The sequence below is a fragment of the Salvia splendens genome, chromosome 15, assembly GCF_004379255.2.
Source record: "Salvia splendens isolate huo1 chromosome 15, SspV2, whole genome shotgun sequence".
Lineage (NCBI taxonomy): Eukaryota > Viridiplantae > Streptophyta > Magnoliopsida > Lamiales > Lamiaceae > Salvia > Salvia splendens.
Window position 1 is genome coordinate 13,463,738 of NC_056046.1, and position 25,619 is coordinate 13,489,356.

At 35.7% G+C, this 25,619-nt stretch overlaps 1 protein-coding gene across 1 annotated transcript; it reads right to left on the minus strand.

Annotated features, from left to right (window-relative positions):
• Window positions 1–124: 124 nt before the first annotated feature.
• Window positions 125–9,300, minus strand: LOC121768468 (NAD-capped RNA hydrolase DXO1-like). Its single transcript, XM_042164992.1, has 13 exons — window positions 8,716–9,300; window positions 7,013–7,245; window positions 6,117–6,182; window positions 5,948–6,026; window positions 5,743–5,822; window positions 5,619–5,642; window positions 3,427–3,551; window positions 2,638–2,854; window positions 2,482–2,535; window positions 1,057–1,103; window positions 841–925; window positions 619–682; window positions 125–449 (listed from the first exon to the last, which is right to left on the minus strand). Exons 1-13 carry the CDS (start codon window positions 9,146–9,148, stop codon window positions 346–348), a joined length of 1,611 nt encoding a protein of 536 aa, XP_042020926.1. The 5' UTR covers window positions 9,149–9,300; the 3' UTR covers window positions 125–345.
• Window positions 9,301–25,619: the final 16,319 nt, after the last annotated feature.

A 25,619-nucleotide genomic window follows, 5' to 3' on the forward strand; every position in this document is an offset into this window, starting at 1 on the left:
CAAGTATATTTTGCATTTGAATTTGGAGCGGGAAAAAAGTAGCCAATTTATAAGCTAGCTAAGATTCCAGAGAAACGACAGTGGTAGAAAATTTGGAGAATCAAGAACTAAATAGAGCCAGATATTCCTCGATAAAATAATTATTATATGTAGTAAACTCAGAGATGATTCGATCTCTCTGGAAGCTGGGACAGCATAAGAGATTATGAGGATGATAATTTAATTTAAAGGGGACCCTCCCAGTTGGAAAGTCTTGATTCCCAAAAGGTTCACATATGATACAATGTTCGAAATTGTATAATAGTAGATGATTCCGGTTAGGCAGAGTGACTGAGCTTTGCGAAGCTACAATTGTTGAACATGCTCTGTGATGGAATTGGGGCATGTTTGAGCTTGAAGAAGCTCCAATCGCGTGAACGGATGGGCAAACTGCAATATATAGTCCTCATCTGCACGGGGGCAATGAAATTACATGCAAGTAGACTATCAAAGGATATGATCAGTGTGACCATGAAGAGAGAAGGTTGAAATCATAGACACACTAAGACGATCCATGTACTACTTTCCAACAATTTATCAAATTCCTGTTGTCAAACAGTGTATCATTGGGATTCTTACTTTCTTTCACTGTCCCATAAAGCCAGCATAACACCTCATCAGCAAATGCTAAGCACACTCCTCCCTGCCACAGATCCCCAGACAGTAGTATTGGTGCACGAATAAGTAAAATTGTTATATACTGCATATATGCATAGGCAAATACATGCCCATCACTTGCCGAAGAAAGGGAAATACGCCTATTTGCAAGCCTATATAAGACAATGGCAGTTACTAACATACCTGCCAGTAATTTTTCATCTTTACTCTGTGTGTTACATCTTTGGTCCTAAGTCGTTCTGTACGAACAAGCCGACCGCCATCATCCCTGCAACACAAAAGACCGATAAGAATCGCACAAAAACTTTAAAATACAGAAAAGTCCCATTTCATTTATCACTCTCCATGTATGAAAGAAAAAGTGGAAACAAGAAACATCCAAAAAGATTAAGGCAATACCTGAACCCAACCACAATATATGGTACACCAGCGAGGAATGACTGAATCTGCAAGTAACAGCATAATGGAAAAATAAAGAATATCAAGATCAACATACACGCAAAGAACTCATAGATCAACATATAAGCTAAAATGGGTTTTGTCTAGGATTAAATAAGTTATAGGGGTGGGGGTGAGATAGTTAATCATGAGATACAATGTAATCTTGATATTGTCGAGACAGGCCAAGATACATTTTCACGGGCTGAGCTTTTGAGTAAAAGGCAACCAAATAAGAGATAAAATTAGACATGGTCTTTAGCCACAACTAAACATGGCAACGAACCCATAATGTATTTTATAGAAAGACAGCCTGACAGATTCACACAAAGGAACATTGACCATACTAAGTTGCAATAACAAAACACCTAGAGAATATCATTCAGTACACGGGAGAAAGTTCTGCTTCAAGTTCCAACTGTCCCGACAACAAAATGAGTGTGCTCCATTTTGATAGTGGGACAGAGAATAGCGCCATGATATCATGCTTGCATATTACATTAAGCAATAAGCACTTCTAGCTTATAGTACTCTTCTGAGCAGTTAGAGTAAATCTTCATCAATTAATAGCTGTAGAAGCATCTCATACTGATTTAGAAAGGAGAATGTAATTAATACTTTGGAGATGATCATAAGCCAAAGATCTGCAGCAATTATTAATAGAAATGTAGAAGCAGTTACACATGAATTCATCCAAGTGCATCTTCAATTCAATTAACATATAATCCTAAGCCAAATAATAGGTACTTTCAGCGCAATAAAGTCAATCAGCAAAACATAATGTGAGTCATTGTCTTGTATATAATTTAATGTTTACTTTATTGTTACATTAATCACTTATACAGATATACATTAACTATTTAAATGTGAATGTAGCCATTTGATCGGACGCATAAGAAAAAAACGTGCATCTAACATGAAATGCAATTGTTTATACAGAGAATGTACAAAAATTTGGTTTAGTAAGTTTGATCAGTGATCACACTTCACGATATAATTTTGAAGTCCTAGGATAACATGATAGTAGTTTAGTTTTCAGGGCTTATTAAATGCAAGAACCAATTTCATCCACCAGAAAGTTATTGCCCATGGGACAATTCTCTGATACAAATCACTTCTGGGGAATGGGGATGTGGTCTAGAATCAAGAATCAACTTTTATCTCATAAATGGTCATCTATTTCATGGGATGGGTCTAGAAATTTGAAGCAGATTACAAATTCAAGCCTATAAATCAAGAATATAACGTGCCAAAAACAAATAAATAGTAAAAATATGTGCTTACGGCACAAGCATTCCATATTATTCAGATACCATCCAAATAGCTCAAAAGCACTCCGGTCAATACAGAAACAGAAAAAATGAGCAGAATTGGCAAGGCATTTACCCAGAATTTGAGCAATTTCTCCCTCTCAAATCTTTCCTCAGTGTGATAATCTAACTGTAGAAGCACAAGTGAAAGACTCTTAAGTCATAAAGCCAGGGTAGGCAAACTAGAGCAAGGTCATAAAAACATAAAAAATACGGATCAAGAAATACCAACCTCGCGACTTGTTTTTAGTTCTACATAGAATCTTCTACCCTCATCAGTTGAATCACAACAGTCCATTTCAGCACCCATAAGTATTCGATGAGCTCCTAATTTTGTTTTAATTACAGAGCAGTATTCAACATTGGCATCAACATGATGTATTGCTTCTCCATCAGCTCTTCTTGGATCTTCAGTGGCAAGAGTCTCAAAACAATAGCCCCAGTAACATCTATCTCAAAAGGGTCCGGATAATATATAAGATATTAAATAACATTCACTGGTGAAATTAGGCAAAGGAACCGGACAGGAAAACTTCTGAAAATGTTTCCAAAACAAGAAAGCCTAAAGTACAGTCAAGCTATAACCAAATTGAGCAGGAGGTAAACAAGAAGGATAATGAACTTAAGGCATAAGCTTAAACTTTTAAAATTGAGATTGAACCCAATCCTGAAAATTCTCAAAAGCCTGAAGCCCTGAACCATTGACAGCCTTCGACCTTAGACACTAGCTTCAAACCAAATGTAAATACTTTATGCTTCCCTAGATCACTTTTCCTTAAAGCAAATGTAACTTAATGGTAGCTACAAGACCATCTCTTCACAAATATCTATATATAATGATATAGAAAGAAGCTAAGAACATATGTAGAAACAACATCAAACCTGATTCTCAGCAATTTTCCTATTACTATGATATATTGATATGCTTTGCATAAACATTTTCAGAGCAAAGACAGATAGCTAATACTTTTCCGAGTAGGAAAAAATTTTACATAGATATAAATGGAACCTAATAGTTTACCTTCGGCGATCCAGTTCGCTTTGTGGTCTTTCTGGCAATTTGTGCACATCAAGATAGACTACTCCATTCCTTTTATGTACCCCCATTTCCCAGGGCTCGTGCCTCATATAAGCAGTCCCCAAAATCTGGAAATAGATCACTGTTAGTATATGTAGCTTAAAGAGCTTGATAATCAGCTTAAATAAGATGTCAAGCTATGCAAAGGAAAGTAATATACAACAACTAAACAGCTTTCTTTTGCCACACAGAAACTGGCAGAAGTAACATACTAGAGGAAGATTTTCTATTTTAATTGCAGTGGAACTCAAAGAAAATATTTGAACATAAATCAAAATTAATTGATAATTAGAATTATATAGATTTACTGTTTTTAAAAACGCCTTTTTTAAATTCTACTGTATAATTTACAGATGAAAATGCCTTTTTCCTTATAATTTCTACAAACTTGTATCAAATTCTAAATTGACCACAACCTTCTCAGACTCTCTATTCTCCCCGTTCACTTTGGTGACTCACCAAATTAGTACTCCCTCCGTTCCACTTAAAATGAAACATTTGGGAATCGGCACGGGATTTTATGTAGTTTTGGTTTGTGAGTTAATGAAGAGAGGGTAAAGTAAGAGAGATGAAAAAGTAGATATAGAGTTGTTTCCATTTTAGGAAACGTTTCATTTTTAATGGGACAACCAAAAAAGGGAAACGTTTCATTAAAAAATGGGACAGTGGGAGTATTATAAACCAACAATCCAACACAATCTTCACTATGACAATCTCAGCGTACCAAAAAAATGGGGGAGGGACAAAGAAATATGATAGAAAAAAGGAAAGGTCAAAATTGGAAATTGGGAAAAGCACCAGCTACCTAGTCCATTAAGAGTTGCATGTTCCTACAATTGGATCATCTTGTATGTGAATTTTGTTGACATCTTGTTTATAGAAACTGCATGAATACAATTTGTTTGACTATAATATCGATTAGTGAAACTTTTAAGAATCGGCTGAACCAGAACTATGGAGGGAATGGCTAACTAAACATGCGCAAAGAATACTAGAATTGTCTTAAATTTAACAAAAAGTAAGTTTTTCTAACAATGGGTAGTGGATAAACTGTGATGTTATTATCAAGCAAAATATACATAACTCGAACGATTAGATGCTTGAGTCCTCGTCACAACCAAGCTTAGTAAGAAGGAATCCTTTTCCATGATAAAATTCCTAGATAGCATTCACTATTTTATTTCCTTCTCTCCAATTCTTTTCACAAGAAAGGGGGCATGAGTAGAGTGAAAAGTTAAGTACTTTCTTCATCCCACATAACATGGCCAGAAACTTCTAGGCATGCATATTTAAGGAATGCAGTTTTCTGGCTATAAATTATAGGGACCCCACTTGGCATGACACTTTTTGGGGTTTGGGCCATGATAAATGGGACAATCCAAAATGGATTTTGGGCCATGAAAAATAAGATGGAGGGAGTACTAAGCATCTGTCCATAAAAGAAAGAGCTGCAAAAAAAAGTTATTTGTTTTGTAATCAAATGCTCCAAAGAAGTAATTTCCTGCAAAACACTATTTATACGCAGTCCTCTGCCTAAAAAATCTTGGGAAGACGCAAATTTCTTGCAGTATGGAATTACATGTCACTTAAACGACCGTGAGTTAGCAAAAAACTAAGAGTGCCTTACTCTTAGTCTGGTGACATTGCACATCCCTTTTTCTATTTCTTTCTATTTGACTGAACAAGCTTCAGTGTGACATAACATTGGGGAACAATAAGTTCACTGAGATAGACATGTAACTATTTGATTTTCAGATGCTCCAAAGATTTGCAAGAGAAATTTATGTATGAATATTATGCATTCAACAACATCCATGGCATCTGAAAAAAATGTCTTCTTCAGTGTATTGTTGTTTGTTTTCTGCACATAAATTTTTATTGAGGCCCTACACTTTAACCATTGCTTTATAACTTTATAAAAAAGAGGCTTCAATCTCTACACAGGATAGAAAAAGATGGCCATTATAACTATTCTTAATTCCCTTTGAGAAGAAGAAAAATACACTACAAGATTTCTTCAATAGTTTCATTAACACATAAATTCAACTATTCAAAACATTTAGGATAGTCACTTGGAGCCTACCATAAATCCAAACAAGACAAGCACATAAGCAGCCAAAAGAACCATAAATTACCTTGTTCAGATTGTTACGATACGTCTGCAAAGGGAAGAAGCCAAAGAAAGATAAAATGTTAATTACCTGGGCACATTGTTAAGCTAACTGATACACGAAAGCTGGGTATGTTGAAAACTATTACCACAAAGTGCATGTTCTGAAGAGGTATATTTTTGTTTCTTATTGTAGAAAGAAAGTCACCAAAGCCTTGAGAGCCCAGGTCTGTGACAAACAAGCAATTGACCACTTTTAAAAGTTAATAATAATATATGCAACCGGGGTCAGAAGCAATAAAAGCTTCACTTAAGAAGGATGTGATTTCAAATGTCTCTTCTAATATAGCATACCTTTCTTTGGGATAAAAGTATCAAAACCTTCATTAAGATCGGTTCCAATATCTTCGGTAATAAGCCTCTTAAAAAGCCTCTAGAAATATGAAAAATCGATCCCAGATAAGCAGATAACCAACAAACAACATGTAGTATAAATCTGAGGAAAGGAAAAGGGAAGGCTCACCAAACTGCGATCATCAAAGTAGACATCCCCACCTTCTACACGACTGTAGCAAGCAAGTTCACATGGCTAGTTTCAAAATAAACAAGCTAACTTGGATAAGAAAATATAAGTAAATACACTTTTCACAATATACATGCATGTGAACGTATAGTAACTACTGTACAACAAAGTTTTTTCCCGGTCAGTTACAAATCATATGTCTTTCCTAGATTCAGTTGGGTGTGAGTAGGATATCAAAGAGGCCAGCATTGAACAACTAGAGACAATCCATTATGAAGGCATGGAAATGTGCATTTCAAATTTACTACTCACTAGAACAAGAGATCTACACCAACGTGCTTCACAGATAAACTAGAATAAGCACGACGTTGTAACACCCAACAGGGCACCAGTTCAAATGTTATGAGTTATAATTACATACTCCATTAAATTCTGAAATCCATAGAGTTGGCCTCTTCCAGTAGCTTAACTTTTTACATTTTTGGGTGGCTTCATATTATTGGTAGCAATATGAAAAAGCCAAATACAACCCTCATCAACTAATGCCCTTTTCACATGGCTATCTGCAATTCACTAACTCCACTTCTCACACATTTTTGGCCTATATAATCTTAGCTAGCAAACAAAATTACTGCCACATCATGCAGTGATGTATACAATATTGAAGCATCTGACAGTAGCAGGCCAAAAAATGTTGTACATTCACCAACAAATCATGAAACCCAATCCCCAAGTGGGCTCGCAGTCTACATACATGATCACAAAGATACTGAACAATAAGATTGTGAATAACCTTTTGAATACCATAAAAAGTATTAAATAGGCACAATCCATGTCTTAAACATTTGAGTGTGTGAAGATTAGATGTCACTGGAAAAGAATAGTGTAAGTATTACCTCCTGAAAAACGGTGGCCTTTCTGGATAATGTTTCTTCACTTTTGAATTTCAACTCAGAAACAAATCGTTCATCACGAGGACCGTTGAAAAACTTTGGACCATAACCAAAGTTTTGCCTTTGTGGATAAGGCCCGGGACGGGGGAGGAGACCAGGTCCTCTATCATTCTGCCATCGGCCACGTCCAAAACCTCCTCTTGGCTGGTTATTCATGACGCGTATGGGCGGTAAAACTAGGCGAGTCGCATAAATTAGTTATGGAAGAGTAACAAGTAGGAAATTATTCTAACATAACTTGAGATATAACATAATATTAATGCATACTCCCTCTGTCCCATTAGAACATGCCTCAAGGTCCGGCGCAGATGTTAAGAAATTGAGTAGTTCATAATTAAATATGGAATAAAATGTAACTTTGGTCGGGAGTTTATCCATCCAAAAAGTAGGAGATAGGAAAATTAACTTTATTTAATAAAGTTGGAGAGCCAGAACAAGTGGGCCTCACGATGGTAGTGTAAATAATGAGTTACGTTGAAGTCTTTGTTATGCATTAAAATTTGAACTTTCATTTTAGGTAGTGGCGTATTGAAATGGCACATCCAAATAAGGTGAGATGGCCTATTGAAATGTGATGGAAGGACTTACACTACCATTTTGAATCAGCATGCATATTGGTAATTAGATTCAGCATACATATTCCTGAGCTCCAAGTTTTAGTTGAAGTTAATATGAAATATCTCAAGAAAGTTATTGAACTGTAGTCTGATCCAGCTATATGTTCAAATAGCAACTTTTTCTTTACAAAATTGATCTCGTGGCCCAGCTGTTCCACGCAGAGATTATAGAAAAATAAAAGTTTTTCCATACTTCTTAGTCGACAATAGACATATATTAAGCTTCATACGAGACTACGAGTTGATAGTAGTAGATGGGGTATAATATATGCATAAAAACAAGAGTAAAGGCCAAAACTGGTCCTGAACATATGCCCATTTTACGATTTTGGTCCTATGCTTTATCTTTTAAATTTTTGCATCCTGAACATTTCAACTCGGATCACAACTGGTCCTACACTAACAATTCCGTCAATTTTTAAACGGTTTTAACCCGATTTTGAACAATTTTTAAACGGTTTTAACCCGAATGGAACTGTTAAAACCATCAAAATCGGTCAAATCGGGTTAAACCCGTTTAAAAATTGGCGGAATTGTTAGTGTAGGACCAATTGTGATTCGAGTTGAAATGTTCAAGAGGCAAAAATTCAAAAGATAAAGTATAAGACCAAAATCATGAAATTGGCATATGTTCAGGACCAGTTTTGGCATTTACTCTAAAAACAAAAATGTTACAGCCACCGGAAACCCCCACAAACAAAAATCTAAGAATGAACTAGAAAAATTAAGTTCTTCAATGGTAAAAATACACCAAAACATATCCAAACCAATGTGGAGAGCTACGAACCTGCTTAGTAGCTAGTGAGAAAGATAAATAGATAATACCAAAAACCGGATCTTGAGAACAAACACTAAGCAAGTAAACCACTAGAAAATCAGACAAATGTATACAGAATAGAGAAAAAGGCCCTCCTGAGTTTCAAAATTCCAACTAGACTGCTAATAAACCTCAGTACTGGAAATATCTTCAAGATCAAAATAACAATCGAAACATCAAAAGAAGGAGAGACGACGAAGAGAGATAAATACCTGGCACCGGGTGAACACTGTTGGCGGGAGTTTTGACATAATCCTCATTATCAGAGCCAAAGAGATCCTTGTCCTCGACCTCTTCATCATGCTCGTAATAGTGACTGTTAGTATCGTTGTTGCTGACGTAATCGTGGCTATTGTAGGAGGAAGACCTGACTTCGCTGCGATTGGGGTCGTTTTCCTCTTCTTCGTCGGCGCTGCTGCTTCGATTGGACGAGGAGGAAGAGGAAGACGAAGATGCAGCAGAGGAGGCGCCGGATGATGAGGAGGAGGCGCCGGAGGAAGAGGAGGAGCTCCGCTGCTGGTCTTTGTCTTGGTCGTCGTTGGAGTAATTGCTGTTGGCGTTGGTAGTGGTGGTGTTGTCTTCGTCTTCGTCTTCGTCTTCCTCGGAATCGCCGAATAAATTCATGGCTTGCTCAGCGAAGTCCATTTTGGGTTGGGGAAAAGGGCTGCGTTGGCGTCTCAATTTATGAATACTGCACTGTGCAATACCATTACTTAAAAGATGTGTGCATCTCACTGACCTTCTCAGGAGCAGCGAGGCAGGGGCGGGGCGGGGCGGGGGTGGGGTAGCCGGATCGGGTTTCACCGTTATGAGAAAGAGAAGGATATATGGTGCGCCACTTTCACTTTTGGGCTTTTGTGCGTATTGGTATGGTATATGACTATATGTATAGTGTATACTACATCAAAATTTAGACTTATGTGTTGGGCTTATATATGTCTTCGCTAGGTTCTAATTTTGAATTTTAATATGTTGGATTTTCTATAATATTAGTATACATATTTTTAAAATTAAATTATTTTTTATCTAAGTAAATCATTTAGTACTAAGTTTATTAGGGGTAGGATCAATTGCTAACTCAATCTTTAATTGCTAATTATAACTCATTTAAAACCATAAGAATTCTAGAGATATAGTGGTCTATAAATTGTCATGTATAATATCATTTTATTATTATTTAAATTTAAAAAGATAAGAAAACTACTAAATTTAGGATTTTGGATAAAAATATTAACATAGTGTATTAAACATATCAATACAATTCGTAGAATATGTCAACACAATTTAGTATTGATATTGTATATATATATATTATATTGACATATTATAATAGCTATGTTGATACTACATTGATATTAAGCTGTTTCTTGAAAAATATGAAAATTCAAGATTTTTTTTAAAAATTTGACATCGGAATATATGCAAGTAAGATCTCGTTAGAATCCTTATAAAATTATCTTTAATTTGATATATTTTGTGTAAAAAATTAATTTAAATTGAGACAGTTATAATCATTTAAAGTTTTGATATATTTTTTTAAAGTTAGTTATAACTAACTTTTGGTCAATTAAGATTAATATTCCTAATTGACTTAGGGGTTAGCAATTGTATTTATACTCATTGATGAATGATCTTATGCCTTAATTTCATGATCCAATGCATATCATCTATCATTTAGTTGTAGTTAGCAATTTAGAGGTGTGTTAGCAATATAACGCACCTCACCTCCATCCCACAACAATATGCACTCTTTCCTTTTTAGTTCGTCTCACATGAATATGCACTTTCAAATTTTAAAAAGTATTTTCTCTCTAATGAGGTGAGACTCATTTTCCACTAACAATACTTTAATTATTTTTTTCTCTACCTCTCTCTTACTTTACCAATTTTACATTAAAACTCGTGTTGCATCTAAAGTGCATATTCTTTAGGGACAGAGGGAGTAGTACTTTTTACTATTTTTGATATATTAAATTATTTAAGGATTATATTTTTTAAATAAATTAAATTATTTATAGTTAATATTCTAGTTATAATTTATTAACATGTTTATATTTAAATTAGTATATGTAGTATGCATAGTTAGAATTGAGTTGATTTTAATTGCTTGTATGAGATCTACTCGATCCGTCCCACAATAAGAGTTCTATTTTACCATTTCGGTTTGTCCTACAATAAGAGTAATATTTCACTTTTAAAAATAAGAGTAATATTTCACTTTTAAAAATAAGAGTAATATTTCACTTTTAAATAAATGGTAAGTAGGCTCACATTCCACCAACTTATTCCACTCATATTTTGTTATAAAACTAATATATATAAGTCGGATTCATATTCCACTAACTTATTCAACTTACTTTTCTTACATTTCTTAAAACTTGTGCCATAACTAAATAGGACTCTTGTTCCGGGACGGAGGCAATAATATTTTGTTCACTTGTTGTTCAAGACTGATAGTATTTCTTTTTTTTGTGCTTCTCAAAATATTGAAATAGGATTGTATTCAATGTCGAACTAATTTTAAATGTCGAACTAGAGAACAAATCATGTACACCCATTTTTATAATCTGATCTTGACTGATATAATCTTGTGGTCAAATATAATTTACCATAATTTCATTATTTTATTCACAAAATAATTGCTTAAAGATATTAATGGAAATCAACATACAAGATTGGTTATTTCTATACCTGATTCACCCCAAAAATTGTTCTACCTCCATCCTCCATCTCCTACCTCTCGCTCACTGCCTCTCTCTCGTGCCTCTGCCTTCGCCGGCGAGTGGCGGCAGGCCACCGGTCATTCCCTCTCTCACTCACCTCTCTCTCTCTCTCTCTCTCGCTCTCTCTCTCACTATTTGCTATCGCTCAAAATGAACCAATGTAGTGTGCCACCGCTGCCGCTGCTACACTGTCGTCGTTCAATCACTTCATCTTATAATAACTGTACTTCATCTTATAATGAAATAACTTCACAAGAGAAATGGAAACATTTCGGTTAAAACCTCCCTCATCCATCTTCTACATCTCGCTCACGGCATCTCTGTCCAGTGCCTCTGCATTCGCCGACGAGTGGCGGCACGCCACCCGTCATTCCCCCTCTCACTCACGTCTGGCCTCTCTCTCACTATCTGCTCTTGCTCAAACTCGCTCACTCTCATCCCCATCTCCAATTTCGAACCCTAGCCATCCAAAAAATCCTCTTCATCAACACGAGGTCACCCTTGATTTGTGACATCCGGTGTCGGTAACCGCCATAACTCTGCTCCTAATGCCGCGCCTCGGCTCTCTCTACTCGCGGTACAACGTTGTTGTTCAGGCACCGACTCGAGGTCAGTCTTGGGTTGAATTTCACCTGCAACTCGGACCCGATGTAATGTGCCACCACCGCCGCTGCTACACTACCGTCGTTCAATCACTTCATCTTATAACGAAATAACTTCACAAGAGAAATGGAAACATTTTGGTTAAAATGAGCCAAAATTTGAACAATCCAAAATAAATAACTTCATCTTATGATATAATTTCTCCATCTTATAATTACATTGCTTCATCTTATAATCAAATAACTTCACCCGAGAAATGAAAATAACTTATAATAATGTATTATGACTGAATAGCCCCTGGTATGAAGTAAATTGCTCTTAGGATGAATGACGGAAATTATTTGTACAATACCTCATCTCATCCATCAAAAATTAGATCCAATGGCTAATATTTGGTCTCTAGTTCTACACTAAGGAGGTGTTGTGCATATAAAGGGACTATATATATATATATATATATATATATAGGGGTGTGATAAAATACAAACTCTCTAAAATACAAACTATACAAACTTTAATCATACTCACTTAATACAATTAATCAACGTTTAATATAAGAGATTTTTCTAATGTCAACATTTTGACATCGAAAAATCAGAATTTGGACACCCCCGTCGACAGAATTTGTACACTCCGTACATCCCCCGGTGACATAATTTGTACATTCCGTTGACATCGACCCCCGGTGACAGAATTTGTACAGTCCGTTGACATAATTTATACACTCCGATGACAGAATTTGTACACTCCGGTGACATAGTTTGTATAGTTTGTATTTTAGAGAGTTTGTATTTGATCACACCTCTATATATATATATATATATATATATATATATATATATATATATATAAAATCATGTGTTGAATATATATTTGGCAAAATAAATATACTGACCGTGAATAATTTATTTCAGTATTTAATTCATAAATTTAATTTTTTGACAATATGAGAGCATCTGCAACGGTGAGCAGGACGACGTCCGTCCGTCCGTGCCAGCGGAACGGAGACGTCGTCCGCCGCTGGCACGGCGCTGCTCGATGCATCGAGCACGTCCGTGCCAGCGAGCAGGTGACGTGGCCGGCGCTGATTGGGCAACGACATAGTGATGTGTAATTTTCGAGTTCAAGAATCAAGTGTAGGATCACACAAGTTTAATAAAAATAACTCTAATATTACAACGATACTGCAAGAATACAGCGTCGAATGTAGTACTTCGAGTGTCGAACCACAGGGAGGCGTTTGATTATTTAACAAGAATTGACAAGATTAATAAACTAAATTTAAGAACTAAAGTATGAAAATGGAGTTACTCAAGTGATAAAGAACGATTGCTCCTAACAACATTCGGATGAATCACTATTGTATTGATTCTATATTCAAGTTCATAAGCCATTGAGAACGATGATCAATTTTACACTCTAAAAGTATTGAACATACTTAAAGAATTATAGTACTAATGCTAGCTTAACACATAGCCAAAAGTACATACTCATTAGACTAATATTCCTGCGGAAGCGCGGTAATACTAGACTAACTTCTCAAGACTAACAAATATTATGGTTAGCTAAACACTTAACACATAAACATCTTCTCATCAAACTAAACTCCTACGGATGCATAGTAAGTATTAATTCAACTTTGAAGGCTTTTTTACATCAAAATTCACTTGTACATTTATCTCTGAACAAGATAAAATTAACAAGTTTTTCATCTAAGTTTTCATCCAATTTCCAAGTTAAAGAGATGTTGGAAAGAGGCAATTAATATACTACATTTGATGCATCAAAACATAGCATAAATAAAATCCGAACCATAGACGAAAACCAAAGCGAATGATTAAATATAGAATCTCTACAATCAATTCATCCTACTAGTGTTAGGAGCAATGAAGACAAACTAGCCACACATGCTAAAGAAGAAAAACTGAAAGATTAATGGTGTTCTCCGGTAGTCGATGGTAGTCCGTCTCCGAGATGATGAAGATTGGATTCCGGGGTCCTCCTCCCTTCTTCTTCTTCCTTCTTCTCCTCTGATTTCTCTCCAATTTCATATATCCCAAAAAACCCATCCTTCTCTCCAATTTCGTATATCCCAAAAAGCCCCTCCTTCTCTGTCTAATTCTCCCTTTTTCCTCTTTCTTCCCACAAAACTGCCGAGAAAACTGCTGAAATGCAGTTGAAATTGATCCACCCGGCCGGGTGGATTTTTGCAACTGAAAACATCACCCGGTCGGGTGGCATGCCTCTGGACTCTCTATGCTTCGCGAATCTCACCCGACCGGGTGAATTTTTGGCGCACAACTCACCCGGTCGGGTGGCGTGCTCTGGACTCCGCGTATAATAAAAATTGCACCCGGTCGGGTGGAATTAACAGGCATAAAAATACACCCGACAGGGTGCCTCCCTTTGAGAGCTTTCTGGGCAGTTTGGCGAATTTTTGCACAACTTTTTCACCATCCGAGCTTCATTCCTACACCATAAAACATACTTTTGCAAGCATCAAACTATATAAATCATGTAAAGTTATGGGAATAAAAGCGTACAATTTGATTCGCATCACATAGCCGTTGCATTTGAAATTTTTTTTAAAAAATCCGTTTTTAATTAAAAAACCGATTAAAAATAAAAAATATATGTAGCACCCCGGAAAATTATGACTTTTTTTATTATTATTTTTGTTATTTGATGGCTTATTTTATTTTAATTAGTGTGGATGTTGAATGAGAATTTCTTTTGTGGAAATTGAGTCTCTATGTGTTTGAGTTAATTATGTGAAATTAGTTGTTGTGAGTTATGTGAGTTAATGTTATTAACCTTCCAGTGTGTGAATTAAATTAAATGGGATAATGCATAATCATTATAGCCATTTTATTTGAAATTTTCGGCCATTTCTATTTATTGGAAGAAATATTCTCTTTCTTGGATTTAATTAATTGTTTTTGGATATTTATCCAAATTAAATCCTACCATACCTTGCCAAATCTTTTCTTATCCTATTTAAATTAGGATTTAAATTATTTCCTTGTGGAAATAATCCTCAAAATTTCGACCCATCCATATTTTCTAAAGGGATTAATATTTTGTTCCTATTTTGTGGGATTCTTTCTCTTCAAATAAATTTGATTTGAACCATATCTCCATTTAATTAGTCAAAAATCCCACAACCCCTTTTTTTCTCTCTAAAATACACGCCTACCTTCCCTATTTTTCTTCCACAATTTTTTATTGTTTTATTTAAGTGGGGGAATAAATCCTTGAATATAAATAGAAAACCCTAACCCTAATCCCTCATTCACACGCCTCCCACTCTTCCTCTCCTCCCCCACACGTTTTTCTCCTCCCCTCCCATCTCTCTCAAGTGCTCCAAATCAATTCTTCATTCTTGCTTCGATTTGGAGTTTGAAACTCAAGATTCGTTGAGGAATCGAACCACTCGTCGTTTCTACCGATTGTTTTTTAAGAGAAATGTATACTTTGAATCATCCTTCTCATTCTTATCATTGAATCCATAAATTTTGAACCTCTCATGCATATAGTGAGTGTAGAGATCATAGATCTCAAAGTTAATCGGTTGGAATTGAGGGTTACATAGATAATATATGTGTATGCGTTTATTGATGTGGATGAATGAACTTGTGGATGATTCGTTGGTGAATGATATGTGAATATATGAGAACATGGTGGTGAGATCTTTTTAAAGCATGATTATGTGTTGGAAGCATGAATATATGTGTTTGGATGAATGATAGACAAACCCTAATTCGAATTTGTGAAGCATGAAAACTGTGGTGTTCGGACAGTAGATCCCGACGTGTGTTTGACCAACCAAACGATCTTATTTTGGCACGAATTTTTAACTGAGAAAATTTTGAGATGTCTTCTGTATTGTGTATAAATTTCAGTCTCTTTGACGAAAGATGAATTTTAAATGAATTTTTAAAGTTAACTGCGCAGTTCTGTCAGAAATTGTATTCTCATCCAGTGAGTTTCGTTTTTTGATTTGACCGACCTAAAGATGTGATTTTGATGTGAAATTTTAATTGGATTTTGATGTGTCTACTGTATTGTGGTAAAATTTCAGCCCCAACGGAGGTCGGATGGATTTTTAATGATTTTTACAAAATGACCGCGCAATTCTGCCAGATTTCTGTCATGTTAAAATAATACTTGTTGTCAAGTTTTGAGTGAATAAATGATACATGTGTGATTAAGGAACGTATCTTATGGTGTGGTTATGTGTTATACGTTGAGGTATACTATGGGGTGTTTCCTTATGTTGGTGAACGTTTGGGATGTGTAATTTAAGAAAATGATGAAAGGAACGATAGGACATGCATGATAAATTGTATTAATGGAAGGCTGATTGTGTTGTATTATGTGGTTATGATGTTGATAAGGGTTGTTGTGCATACGTGGGTACGAAGAGCATGGATTTCAATATAGTTGTGAACCGTGTTTGTAAGCAATTGATGTGGGCTTTCTTTTACAATTCTTTTATGTTTCGAAATATGATTGTGGAGCTATAAGGGTGGTTTAAAGTGCTATGTCATGCCATGATTGTTTTGATGTTGAGATTGTTGCCTGATGCCTAGTTCGTTTGAGCTTGCTCAGTTAGGCTATAGGGCTATGTTGAGATTGTGCTTGATGCCTAGTTTGTGAGTTCGCTCCATTAGGCTATAGGGCTATGATAAACGAATTCGGGTCTGAGTAGGGCCGCAAACCCTATCAGGCTGTGTACACAGAGGGGATCGTGAGCCGTCCTTGCTAGTCGGCCGGTCTCGTGGACGAATAGTGTGGCCACACTTTCGTCGCACTATGGTAAGATGATGTGATTGATTAATTGATTGATGAGAAAGTGGGGAGATTGTTTTGTCTGGCCAGACTATGAAAATATTTTTATGTTCTCGATGATATTTCTTAACTACATGTAAAACTCGAGTTCACTGGTATGGATGACATAACTGTTATAAAATGTTTTCGGCATGAGCCAATTGAGTACAACAAGTACTCAGCCCTGCATTTCTTTTTAAAATTTTGCAGGTTGAGCGGGATGTTGCGATGGATGTTGAGTGAGCTTTAGGAATTCCAGGATACGTCGTGTCTTCATACATGGGCGTCATCCTATGACTCTCCTTTGATACTTGTTTATCCGCTGCCTTGTTTCGAATCGTTCTTGATAAAGTCTTTCATTTTTTCCCACACTACGTTATGACATTATTTACCTTGAGACATTAATTCGTTGTTTAACTATTCGATAGACCAAAATATTTCTTTTTGAAGTTAATTGGGTTTTCATATTCAATCTCGTCCTTTATTGTTGTCTTTCATTGCGTCCCCCTTTTCTTCCCCGCTCCTTAGTCCCTCCCCTCGTCGCGTTTTCCCCGTCTTCACTATCCTTAGTAAGGGCGGTCGTGACAAAATATTTTCCCACTTTCCAAAAAAATATATTCGTTTTCTACCATTTTTTACCCACTTTTAATTTTTTTTAAATTCCCCCTCCCCCAAAAAAAATACACATTTTCATCTATAAATATCCTCACTTTCACACCAAAAAATTCACACCACACTATACAATTCTCATCTACATTCTCTCATTTCCATTCTCATCTACATTCTCTCATCTCCATTCGCAATATTTCTTCCACTCCTACAACATAACAATGTCCGGCGACGACGATCACCCCCGGGCTCCCACGGTTGGAACCCCGAGTGGTTCGGTTCACAACCGTTTCCTAGTCCGGAAATGAAATTTTCGGCCCCTCCTCAAACCAAAAGTTCGGGAGTTCCGGGTGGCTACCGGCCTTACCCGATCGACGACCAAGATGCCCCCGAAGGGCTATACGAGTGGACATCTGAGCCTAGAGCGAGGTCGACCGCCCTCTCCCAAACTCTGACTCCTCCTACTCGCGGTGTCCGCACACCGTACACTCCGGCGGAGATGGAGCAATTGTTCAAGGCGTTTTTGTCAATCTCCGAAGATCCGGAGGTTGGCACGAACCAATTCGGCGATAACTATTGGTGGTGCATCTATCGCCGGTACAATGAAAACTGGTCGGCGGGAACAATCGAGCGCAACGAGAGTATAGTGCACAACGCCATCTACCGAGCCAATGAAGAAATCCAAAAGTTCCAGGGGTATTACCTCCAGGAAGAGCGATCGGCGGGGAGCAGCCGGAGCGAGGTCGACGTCATCACTGCCGCGATGAACACCTACCAATCCATGAACTACAAGCCGTTCAAGTACCTCAACATTTGGCAGGAGACGCGGTCGCATCCGAAGTACAGGGGAGGCGTAACATCCTCCTCTAGCGGCTCCTCCAAACGGTCAAGGTCGGTATCCATATCCGACGTCGGCTCCGAAGACGTGGTTAGCCAACTCTCTAGAGCTAACTTGGGTAGCCCCGACACCGGCCCGAGCGGTTCCCAACGCCAACCGCAAGGAAGGAAGAAGGCGGCGGCCAACCGTCGTCGCGCCGCGACTCCATCCGGTTATGCTCCAGAACCCGCTCCCATTCCCGTGCCCTATGCGCCACCTCCACCCCCACCAACTTGTTGTGGGGGATTTTTGCCCAACACAATATGGTCGATAGGTCAACTATGACCCCCGCGCAACTTCGATCGCACGAGGCCATGATATTGGGCCTCCAAAAACAATTGGGGGTAGTGCCGCATGATGAATAGTTTTCCACGAGGATATTTTTAGCTTTAATTATGTAATTTTTAATTTTTAGGATTTTAATTATGTAATTTTTAATTTTTAGGATTTTAATTATGTCTTTTTTGTATTATTTGTAATTTGTAATATTATTTCAGTTTTTTTAATGAATTTTAATATTATGAAAATATTTTTATTTAAATTGAATAATAGAATGGTGGGACCCTTGTGCTCGTCCTTGTGGAATAGCACAGTTGTGGGTGTTGTGCTCTTGCCTAAGAGCAGACAGAAAAGGTGGGGTTGGGTCCACAACCGTGCTCGTTAGCAAGAGCATGGTTGTGGGTGCTCTGAACAAATCACTTGACATGTACGAAGAAAATCACAAAAATGCCATTCTGACACATTTTTGGCGAGAAACATAATGAAAAATTTTATAGCTTATATGTTTAAAGGCCGACGGACGTCTTGAGCACAAGGAGTGCTCAGTAGAATACCCCAAGAAATTAATCATATGCAAACTATTCCTTCCGTCTCATAAGAATATGCATTCTTTCCTTTTTAACCATCTCACAAGAATATGTATTTTCCAACTTTGGAAACTTTTTTCTATCTAATGAGGTGGGACTCATTCCCCACTAACAATACTTTAATTACTTTTTCTCTCTACCTCTCTCTTACTTTACAAATTTTACATTAAAACTCGTGTCGAACCCAACGTGTATATTCTTTAGAAACGGATGGAGTATTTGATAAACAAGACACCACAACTGATATATGAATGGAAAGGACTCAACTTTATTGATTGAAATAAACAATCTGGAAGAGAACCACAAAAGATAAATCCTCACAAGGAGGCCTGCGCTAAACTCCCAAATATACTGAAATTTAGGGACGGAACTACCAGCGGCCAAGCCACCGCTCCAGCGGGGGCTTGGCCGATCCCGGAACCTCCTTACCCATGGTCGCCCTCCGCCCCGGCACCCCAGCGCCATTACACCGAATGCAAAATGTGTTCAAAGTTGAGAAGCTGCGTCGCCAGATTTGGGGAAGAAGATGAAGGAAAATTGGCTTGAACTCGTGTTGGAGTATTAATTTTCTATTGGGCCTTAAATTTTATGTAATATTTATTGGGTTGTTTTTATTGAATATTATGATAATAAAACAAGTCCAAGTTTAAACAATTAAACACATAAACAAAAAAACCCAACAATTAAATCCCACATGCTATGCAGCAGAGCATAAATTCTTTTTCACAATTTTGATTTCTTCTTTTAATTTACTTTTTTTTCTTCCCATTTTATTTTTCTTTTTAATCATGAGCGGGACACTTGTCACCGAATTGTCCAAATTTTAATTCTTAATATAATATATCCTTACCTTTAATTTAAAATTTCATAGATAAAATATTTTGAGTACAAACATGATCTAATCATCAATTTCATAGACTTTGTAATTTGAATTATTTTAGTTATTTGAAAAAACATAAAATCCAATTAAAACATATTTAACTTAACTTTTTATTTTAATATTTCTTTTGTACAGATACATTAGTTTTTATTCTAATATTCCTTTATAGATATATTTTGATTGTAATACATATTTTAACTTAACTTTCTTTTTACTACATGATCACTTGTTTTCAGATTTCAAATAAAATATTAGGTTTTCTAAATTTGATTGCATATTTTTTATTTTAAAAAAGAAATTAAATGAAACAATAACTCAAATTGTATAGTATATCAATAAATTAATTTTTTACTATTATTATTATTTTAAATAATATTATTTTTTATTAAATTTTAGCACCAGCTAATTTATATTTCTGGTTCCGTCCCTGCTGAAATTCCCATATGATTTTGTCGTCTGTGGAATGCACAATATATAGGCTTACAATAACAAGTAATGAGAAATAAGGGCAACAAACGAATCTGGAAATAACAACTAACTACTACCAACTTTTCATACGTGGACTCCTTCTATTCAGCCGAGTTGTTGGGCCAAACGACTTCTCGAACTCCCCGCTTATAGACCTTCCAACGCGTATCATTATATATATGCATCATATAGATCTTGCGCGCCGATAACTTATTGGGAAACACTCAACGGATTCAGAGCTTGAGCCAAAAGATTGTAATTTTTCATTGTTTGATTGAATGAGCAAATGGTATGTATTGGGTTAAAGTGGAGAGAATAAAGTATGAAAGAGAAAAAAGTAAGAAGGAGATAATAAAGTAAGAGAGAGAAATAAAATAATAGAGTTAAAGTTTTATTTTTCTTAAAAAATGAAATTGATCACTTGTAGTGGGACAACCCAAAATGGAGTTGATCACTTGTGGTGAGACTAAGGGAGTATAAGTTTTCATTGTTTGATTGAATGGGCACTTTTGTGAACTACCCCCTCCGCCCCACAATAGGAGTCCTATTTCATTTGGGCACGAGTTTTAAGAATTGTAAATAAAAATGAGTTGAATAAGTTAGTTGAATGTAAGTCTCACCTATATATATTAGTTTTATAATAAAATGTGAGTGTAATAAGTTGGTGAAATATAGGGTCTACCTACCATTTATGTTAAGAGTGAAATAGTACTCTTATCGTGGAATGGACGGAAATAGCAAAATAAGACTCTTATTGTGGGACGGAGAGAATTAGTAGCTTACTTATTCATGTTATTAATTATAGAATCTGATGCGTGCAAAAAAAGCCACCAGTAAGAAGAGAAGAAAAGGAGAATACAAAAGATGTTGATTCCACATATCTACAATAAAATACAGAGGGCGTATTCTTTTTAGTCCGTAAACTTTGTTAATATATCATTTTTGGTCCGTAATTATCTGAGATCCATAACCTTCTGTTTAATATCATTTGAGTATTTATCATTTTGGATTTTTTTTGGGGCGATAATATTCTCAAGGTGATGCACTATTTTTTAGCACTGCGACTACTTACAAGTATACAAGGCATAAATAGTATAACTAATGGTCAGTACCATGATATCGAACTTAGGGAACAGAATTGCAGCTGACTATCATATACTAGGCGTCATATACTATCAAGAGAAACAAAGTTTTGGGTTTTTTAACTATGAAACTAAACAAAAATAAAATAAAGTAAAAGCATAAAAACAAATAAGATAGAATCAAAGTTATCACCGATCAGAGATTGATAATAATCAAGGTAACAACCAATTAGTCAAACAAAAGCTCAAGAATAATCAAGTGCAACGAGTTCTGAACATTAAACATAAAAAGAACTACACAAAAGTCAATTACTATGAAACATCAAAATTCTATTGTTTAGCAATTCATAGACAAATTAACTAAAACAATAATTAAAGTACGAGACATGAAATAAACAAACAAAACTCAAGGTTGAATCTTGAAGTCTTCATGCTCCTCTTGCTTTGCTTCAGTCTCCAAAAATGATGGAAGAATTAGGTTATGGGTAGAGATGGAGGAGCCTTGGAGGCTCCCAACGGGGGCTATCAATGGGTCTATTATGAATTAGGTTATGTGGTATATATAGGCTTGAAAAGGGTTTAAACTTGATAAAAAAAAGTGTCCTCGAAGTTGAAAATTTCGTGCTCCATAGGTTAAGAAAAAGATTTGGCTTCACAAGATAATAGTTTATTCCCTTCCTTGAATTTCTGCCTAAATCCAGCATTTGACAGCATTGCGCGACGTTCATAGAAAGACCATAACTTTTTTCACATAGCTTATATTAAGATCTTCAAGGTACCATTACAAAGCTCTTTTGAATACGAAGAGAATGGTATATAGAACGCTCTGATCGGACATCAGAATCACAAGAAAATGGGTTTGAACGGAAACTGCTGCACGCGAACAGGCCTGGCGCGCCGCAGGGAAAGTTTCCGAGTTCTCTAGACAGCTTTCACCGACCGCTGGATTGCGCTTCTGCTCCAGCTTCCAAATTTTAACATTTTATGTCATTTTCAGCTCTATTTTGCACATTTCTCACAAAACACGTCAAAATACCAAAATAGATAAAAACATGTAAATAATGGACATGTAATGCAACTTTGACACTCAAAATGGACCAAATAATGGCATTAAAATAGTGCAAAATCCGAGCGTATCACAAGGCCATGAAGGACAACTCAAAAAATATATTCTCTCTTCTTCGTTAAAATATTTAATTTATCGCTTCATTCTCTCTTCTTCTCCATTTCAGTCAAAATTCAATACATCTATATTCAGTCAAAATTCAATACATCTATATTCACTCACAGTTCAATACCTATACCACTCTCCAATTTTTCTTATGCTATCAAACTTATGAGTAATGGAAATCTAGATGCATGGTGAGAATTTTTTACAGATTGTTACCCCTGAAAAATCTTCCTCCATGTTGACAGGGACGGACAGAGAAACATGTTACAATAGGGGCTATATATTCAAATTTTGTATGAGATAATAATTTGTCTATATTTTGTTGTTTTGGTAGAGGAATTTGTACTTCATTTTATAAAAAATACCAACAAAATCATAATATTATATAACTAAAATAATGAAAAAAAAATAGTTGGGGAAGGGCTTAAGCCCCTCCTTAATGACATGTGTGTCCGCCCATGCATGTTGTTGTCTTGCCAAGGCCTGTCATTCCATGGATGGAGATAACATCAAGTTTATCCATTGGTTCCATTAGATAATTAGTAATGGTGGTTTCATCTTCAAAATTTACTACTACTACTGTTACTTTATTTAGTTTGTTTTTGACTGATCCACTTTCTATGCAATGGTTACGGAATGTTGATCCAGTGACTCACCTTGTATAGGAGTTATAAACGATTGTCTAATTGATTGTGCCTAATGAGAGAATTGTTAGAAATATGCACAATGGATACTGAAAATTGGATAATTGAATTTCAATGTATTGTAATCTTTGACCGTGACTTAAATGTCTACACTTAAACTTACACAATTAAATGCATACTATTTTTGTCGGGATGCTCGAGTGAACAGTGTCTGTTTGTACCAGGTTTAACATGGTCAAATTGACAACATTTACTCTCATAATAAAAAATCTTGCTTTTGTGTTTAAACTTTCTATCTACATTAAAAATTCTTGCTTCTATGAGTAGTCCTCCATCCGATTTCATTCAAGGTCCTATATTCAGTGGCGAAGCCAGGATTATTTTGATGGAGGACCTAAGTTACTATTAATAATTATAGGGTTCATTCGATGATGGTGACGTCGGAAGGCTCGAAATAATTTATATGTAATATATTTTCAAATTTTATTTAAGTTTAATATAGGTGGAAACAATTTTCAATTATGAAGTGACAAAGATTAAGCTAATTATTGGTGTAAAAAAGAACGAAATAGAAAAGCTATTAGAATTGAAATATACACATTATATTGTATAAATAGAAAGAAAAGAGGAACAAATAGAAAAGCTAATAGAATTGGAATATATGGTAAGAAAAGAGAAAAAAAAACGTGTACCATAAACAATAGAAAGAAAAGAAACAAAGAAATGAAATATGAGCCACAAGATTTGAACATCCGACCTTCAGGTTGGTAGACGCCATTTACAACCAACTGAGCCATGATTATTACATATTCAACATTGCTTGAATATAAAATATATAGGCAATAATAAAATTAGGGGGGGGGGGGGGGGACCAGGCCCCAGCCCCAACATGGCTTCGCCAGTGCCTATATTTGATCGGTGCGAGTTTTAAGAACTTATTTGACTTTGCGAAAAAAGTGAGTTGAATAAAGTAGATGGAAAGTGAGTCCTACTTTTATATATTATTTTATAATAATTGTAATTATAATGAGTTTATGAAATTGTGGTCCACTTACTAAAAGTAATAAAAGTGAAATGAGATATTTATTGGGAACCATCCAAATAAGAAAATATGAAATATTTAATAGGAATCAGGAGGAGTAGTGATTTGTATGATAGGATAGATATCTCAAATATAAGTGAGACCCACATTCTACTGAATTGATTTGAATAAAGTACTCCCTTTATCCCGACTTCTATTTTGCCATAAGAATTTAGGAAGTAGTTTTATTTAATTAAATTTTTAATAGTAAAGTAAGCTAAGAGAGTAAACAAAGTAAGAAAGAGATAAAATAAAGTAAGATAAGGAACAAAATAGGAAAGATAAGAGGATAAAAGTAGAAGAAATGAGTTGGATAATTATATCCAAAAAAGGCAACATATGACTTAGATTGAGATGTACCAAAAAAGAATAAGTCTCACCTAGGCTGGGACGGAAGGAGTACGATTTTGATATTTGGTGTAGTTTATGTATTTCTTTACATGAGAAAAGAGGTTATATTGAAAATAACTTATTTCCATAAAATGAAATTCACTTGTCAATTTTTTAGTTGTGTAATAGGAAATGTAGGAGTATGTAATATACTCGCTCCGTCCCACAATAAAAGTCATATTTTGTTATTTTGGTCCATCCCATAATAAGAGTCATATTTCACTTTTACCATAAATGGTAAGTAGGCCCCACATTCCACCAACTTATTCTACTCGCATTTTATTATAAAACTAATACATATAAGTGAGACACATATTTCACTAACTTATTCAACCTACTTTTATTTACATTTCTTAAAACTCGTGCTATAATTAAGGACTCTTATTGCGGGACGGATGAAGTATGCGGTAATTCCTTTGGGATACAGGGGTGTCGACCACCCCTTCATGCGACTAATTTTTCGTTATGCCAGCGTAAAATTTTCATATCCGTCCATTCTGTTTGCTCCGACGTTGCCATGAAGACAAAAAAAAATCCATGTCCGCCATTTAATTTTTGAATCCCGGACCGCCACTAGATGACTACCAAATCCATTTTATTAGTCGCAAGTTTTTTTTTGAAACCGAACCAAAAACCTCATTTAAAAAAAAATTAATAATAGAATTATATAACCGTGGTGATTAATCGTATTTTCGGTAGAATTACCTATATTTTTATCTCTAGTCTAGGGAATCTTTTTAATAAGCATACCTGTATATTGAATTTTTTTATTAAATACTCCTATTTGGAAAAGATGTGAATGGTTATGGTATAATAATGATCCGATGTCATAATTGACCAATTTTCAAATAAGAATATTCGACATCCTTTATTTGCATATGCCCTCGCCACG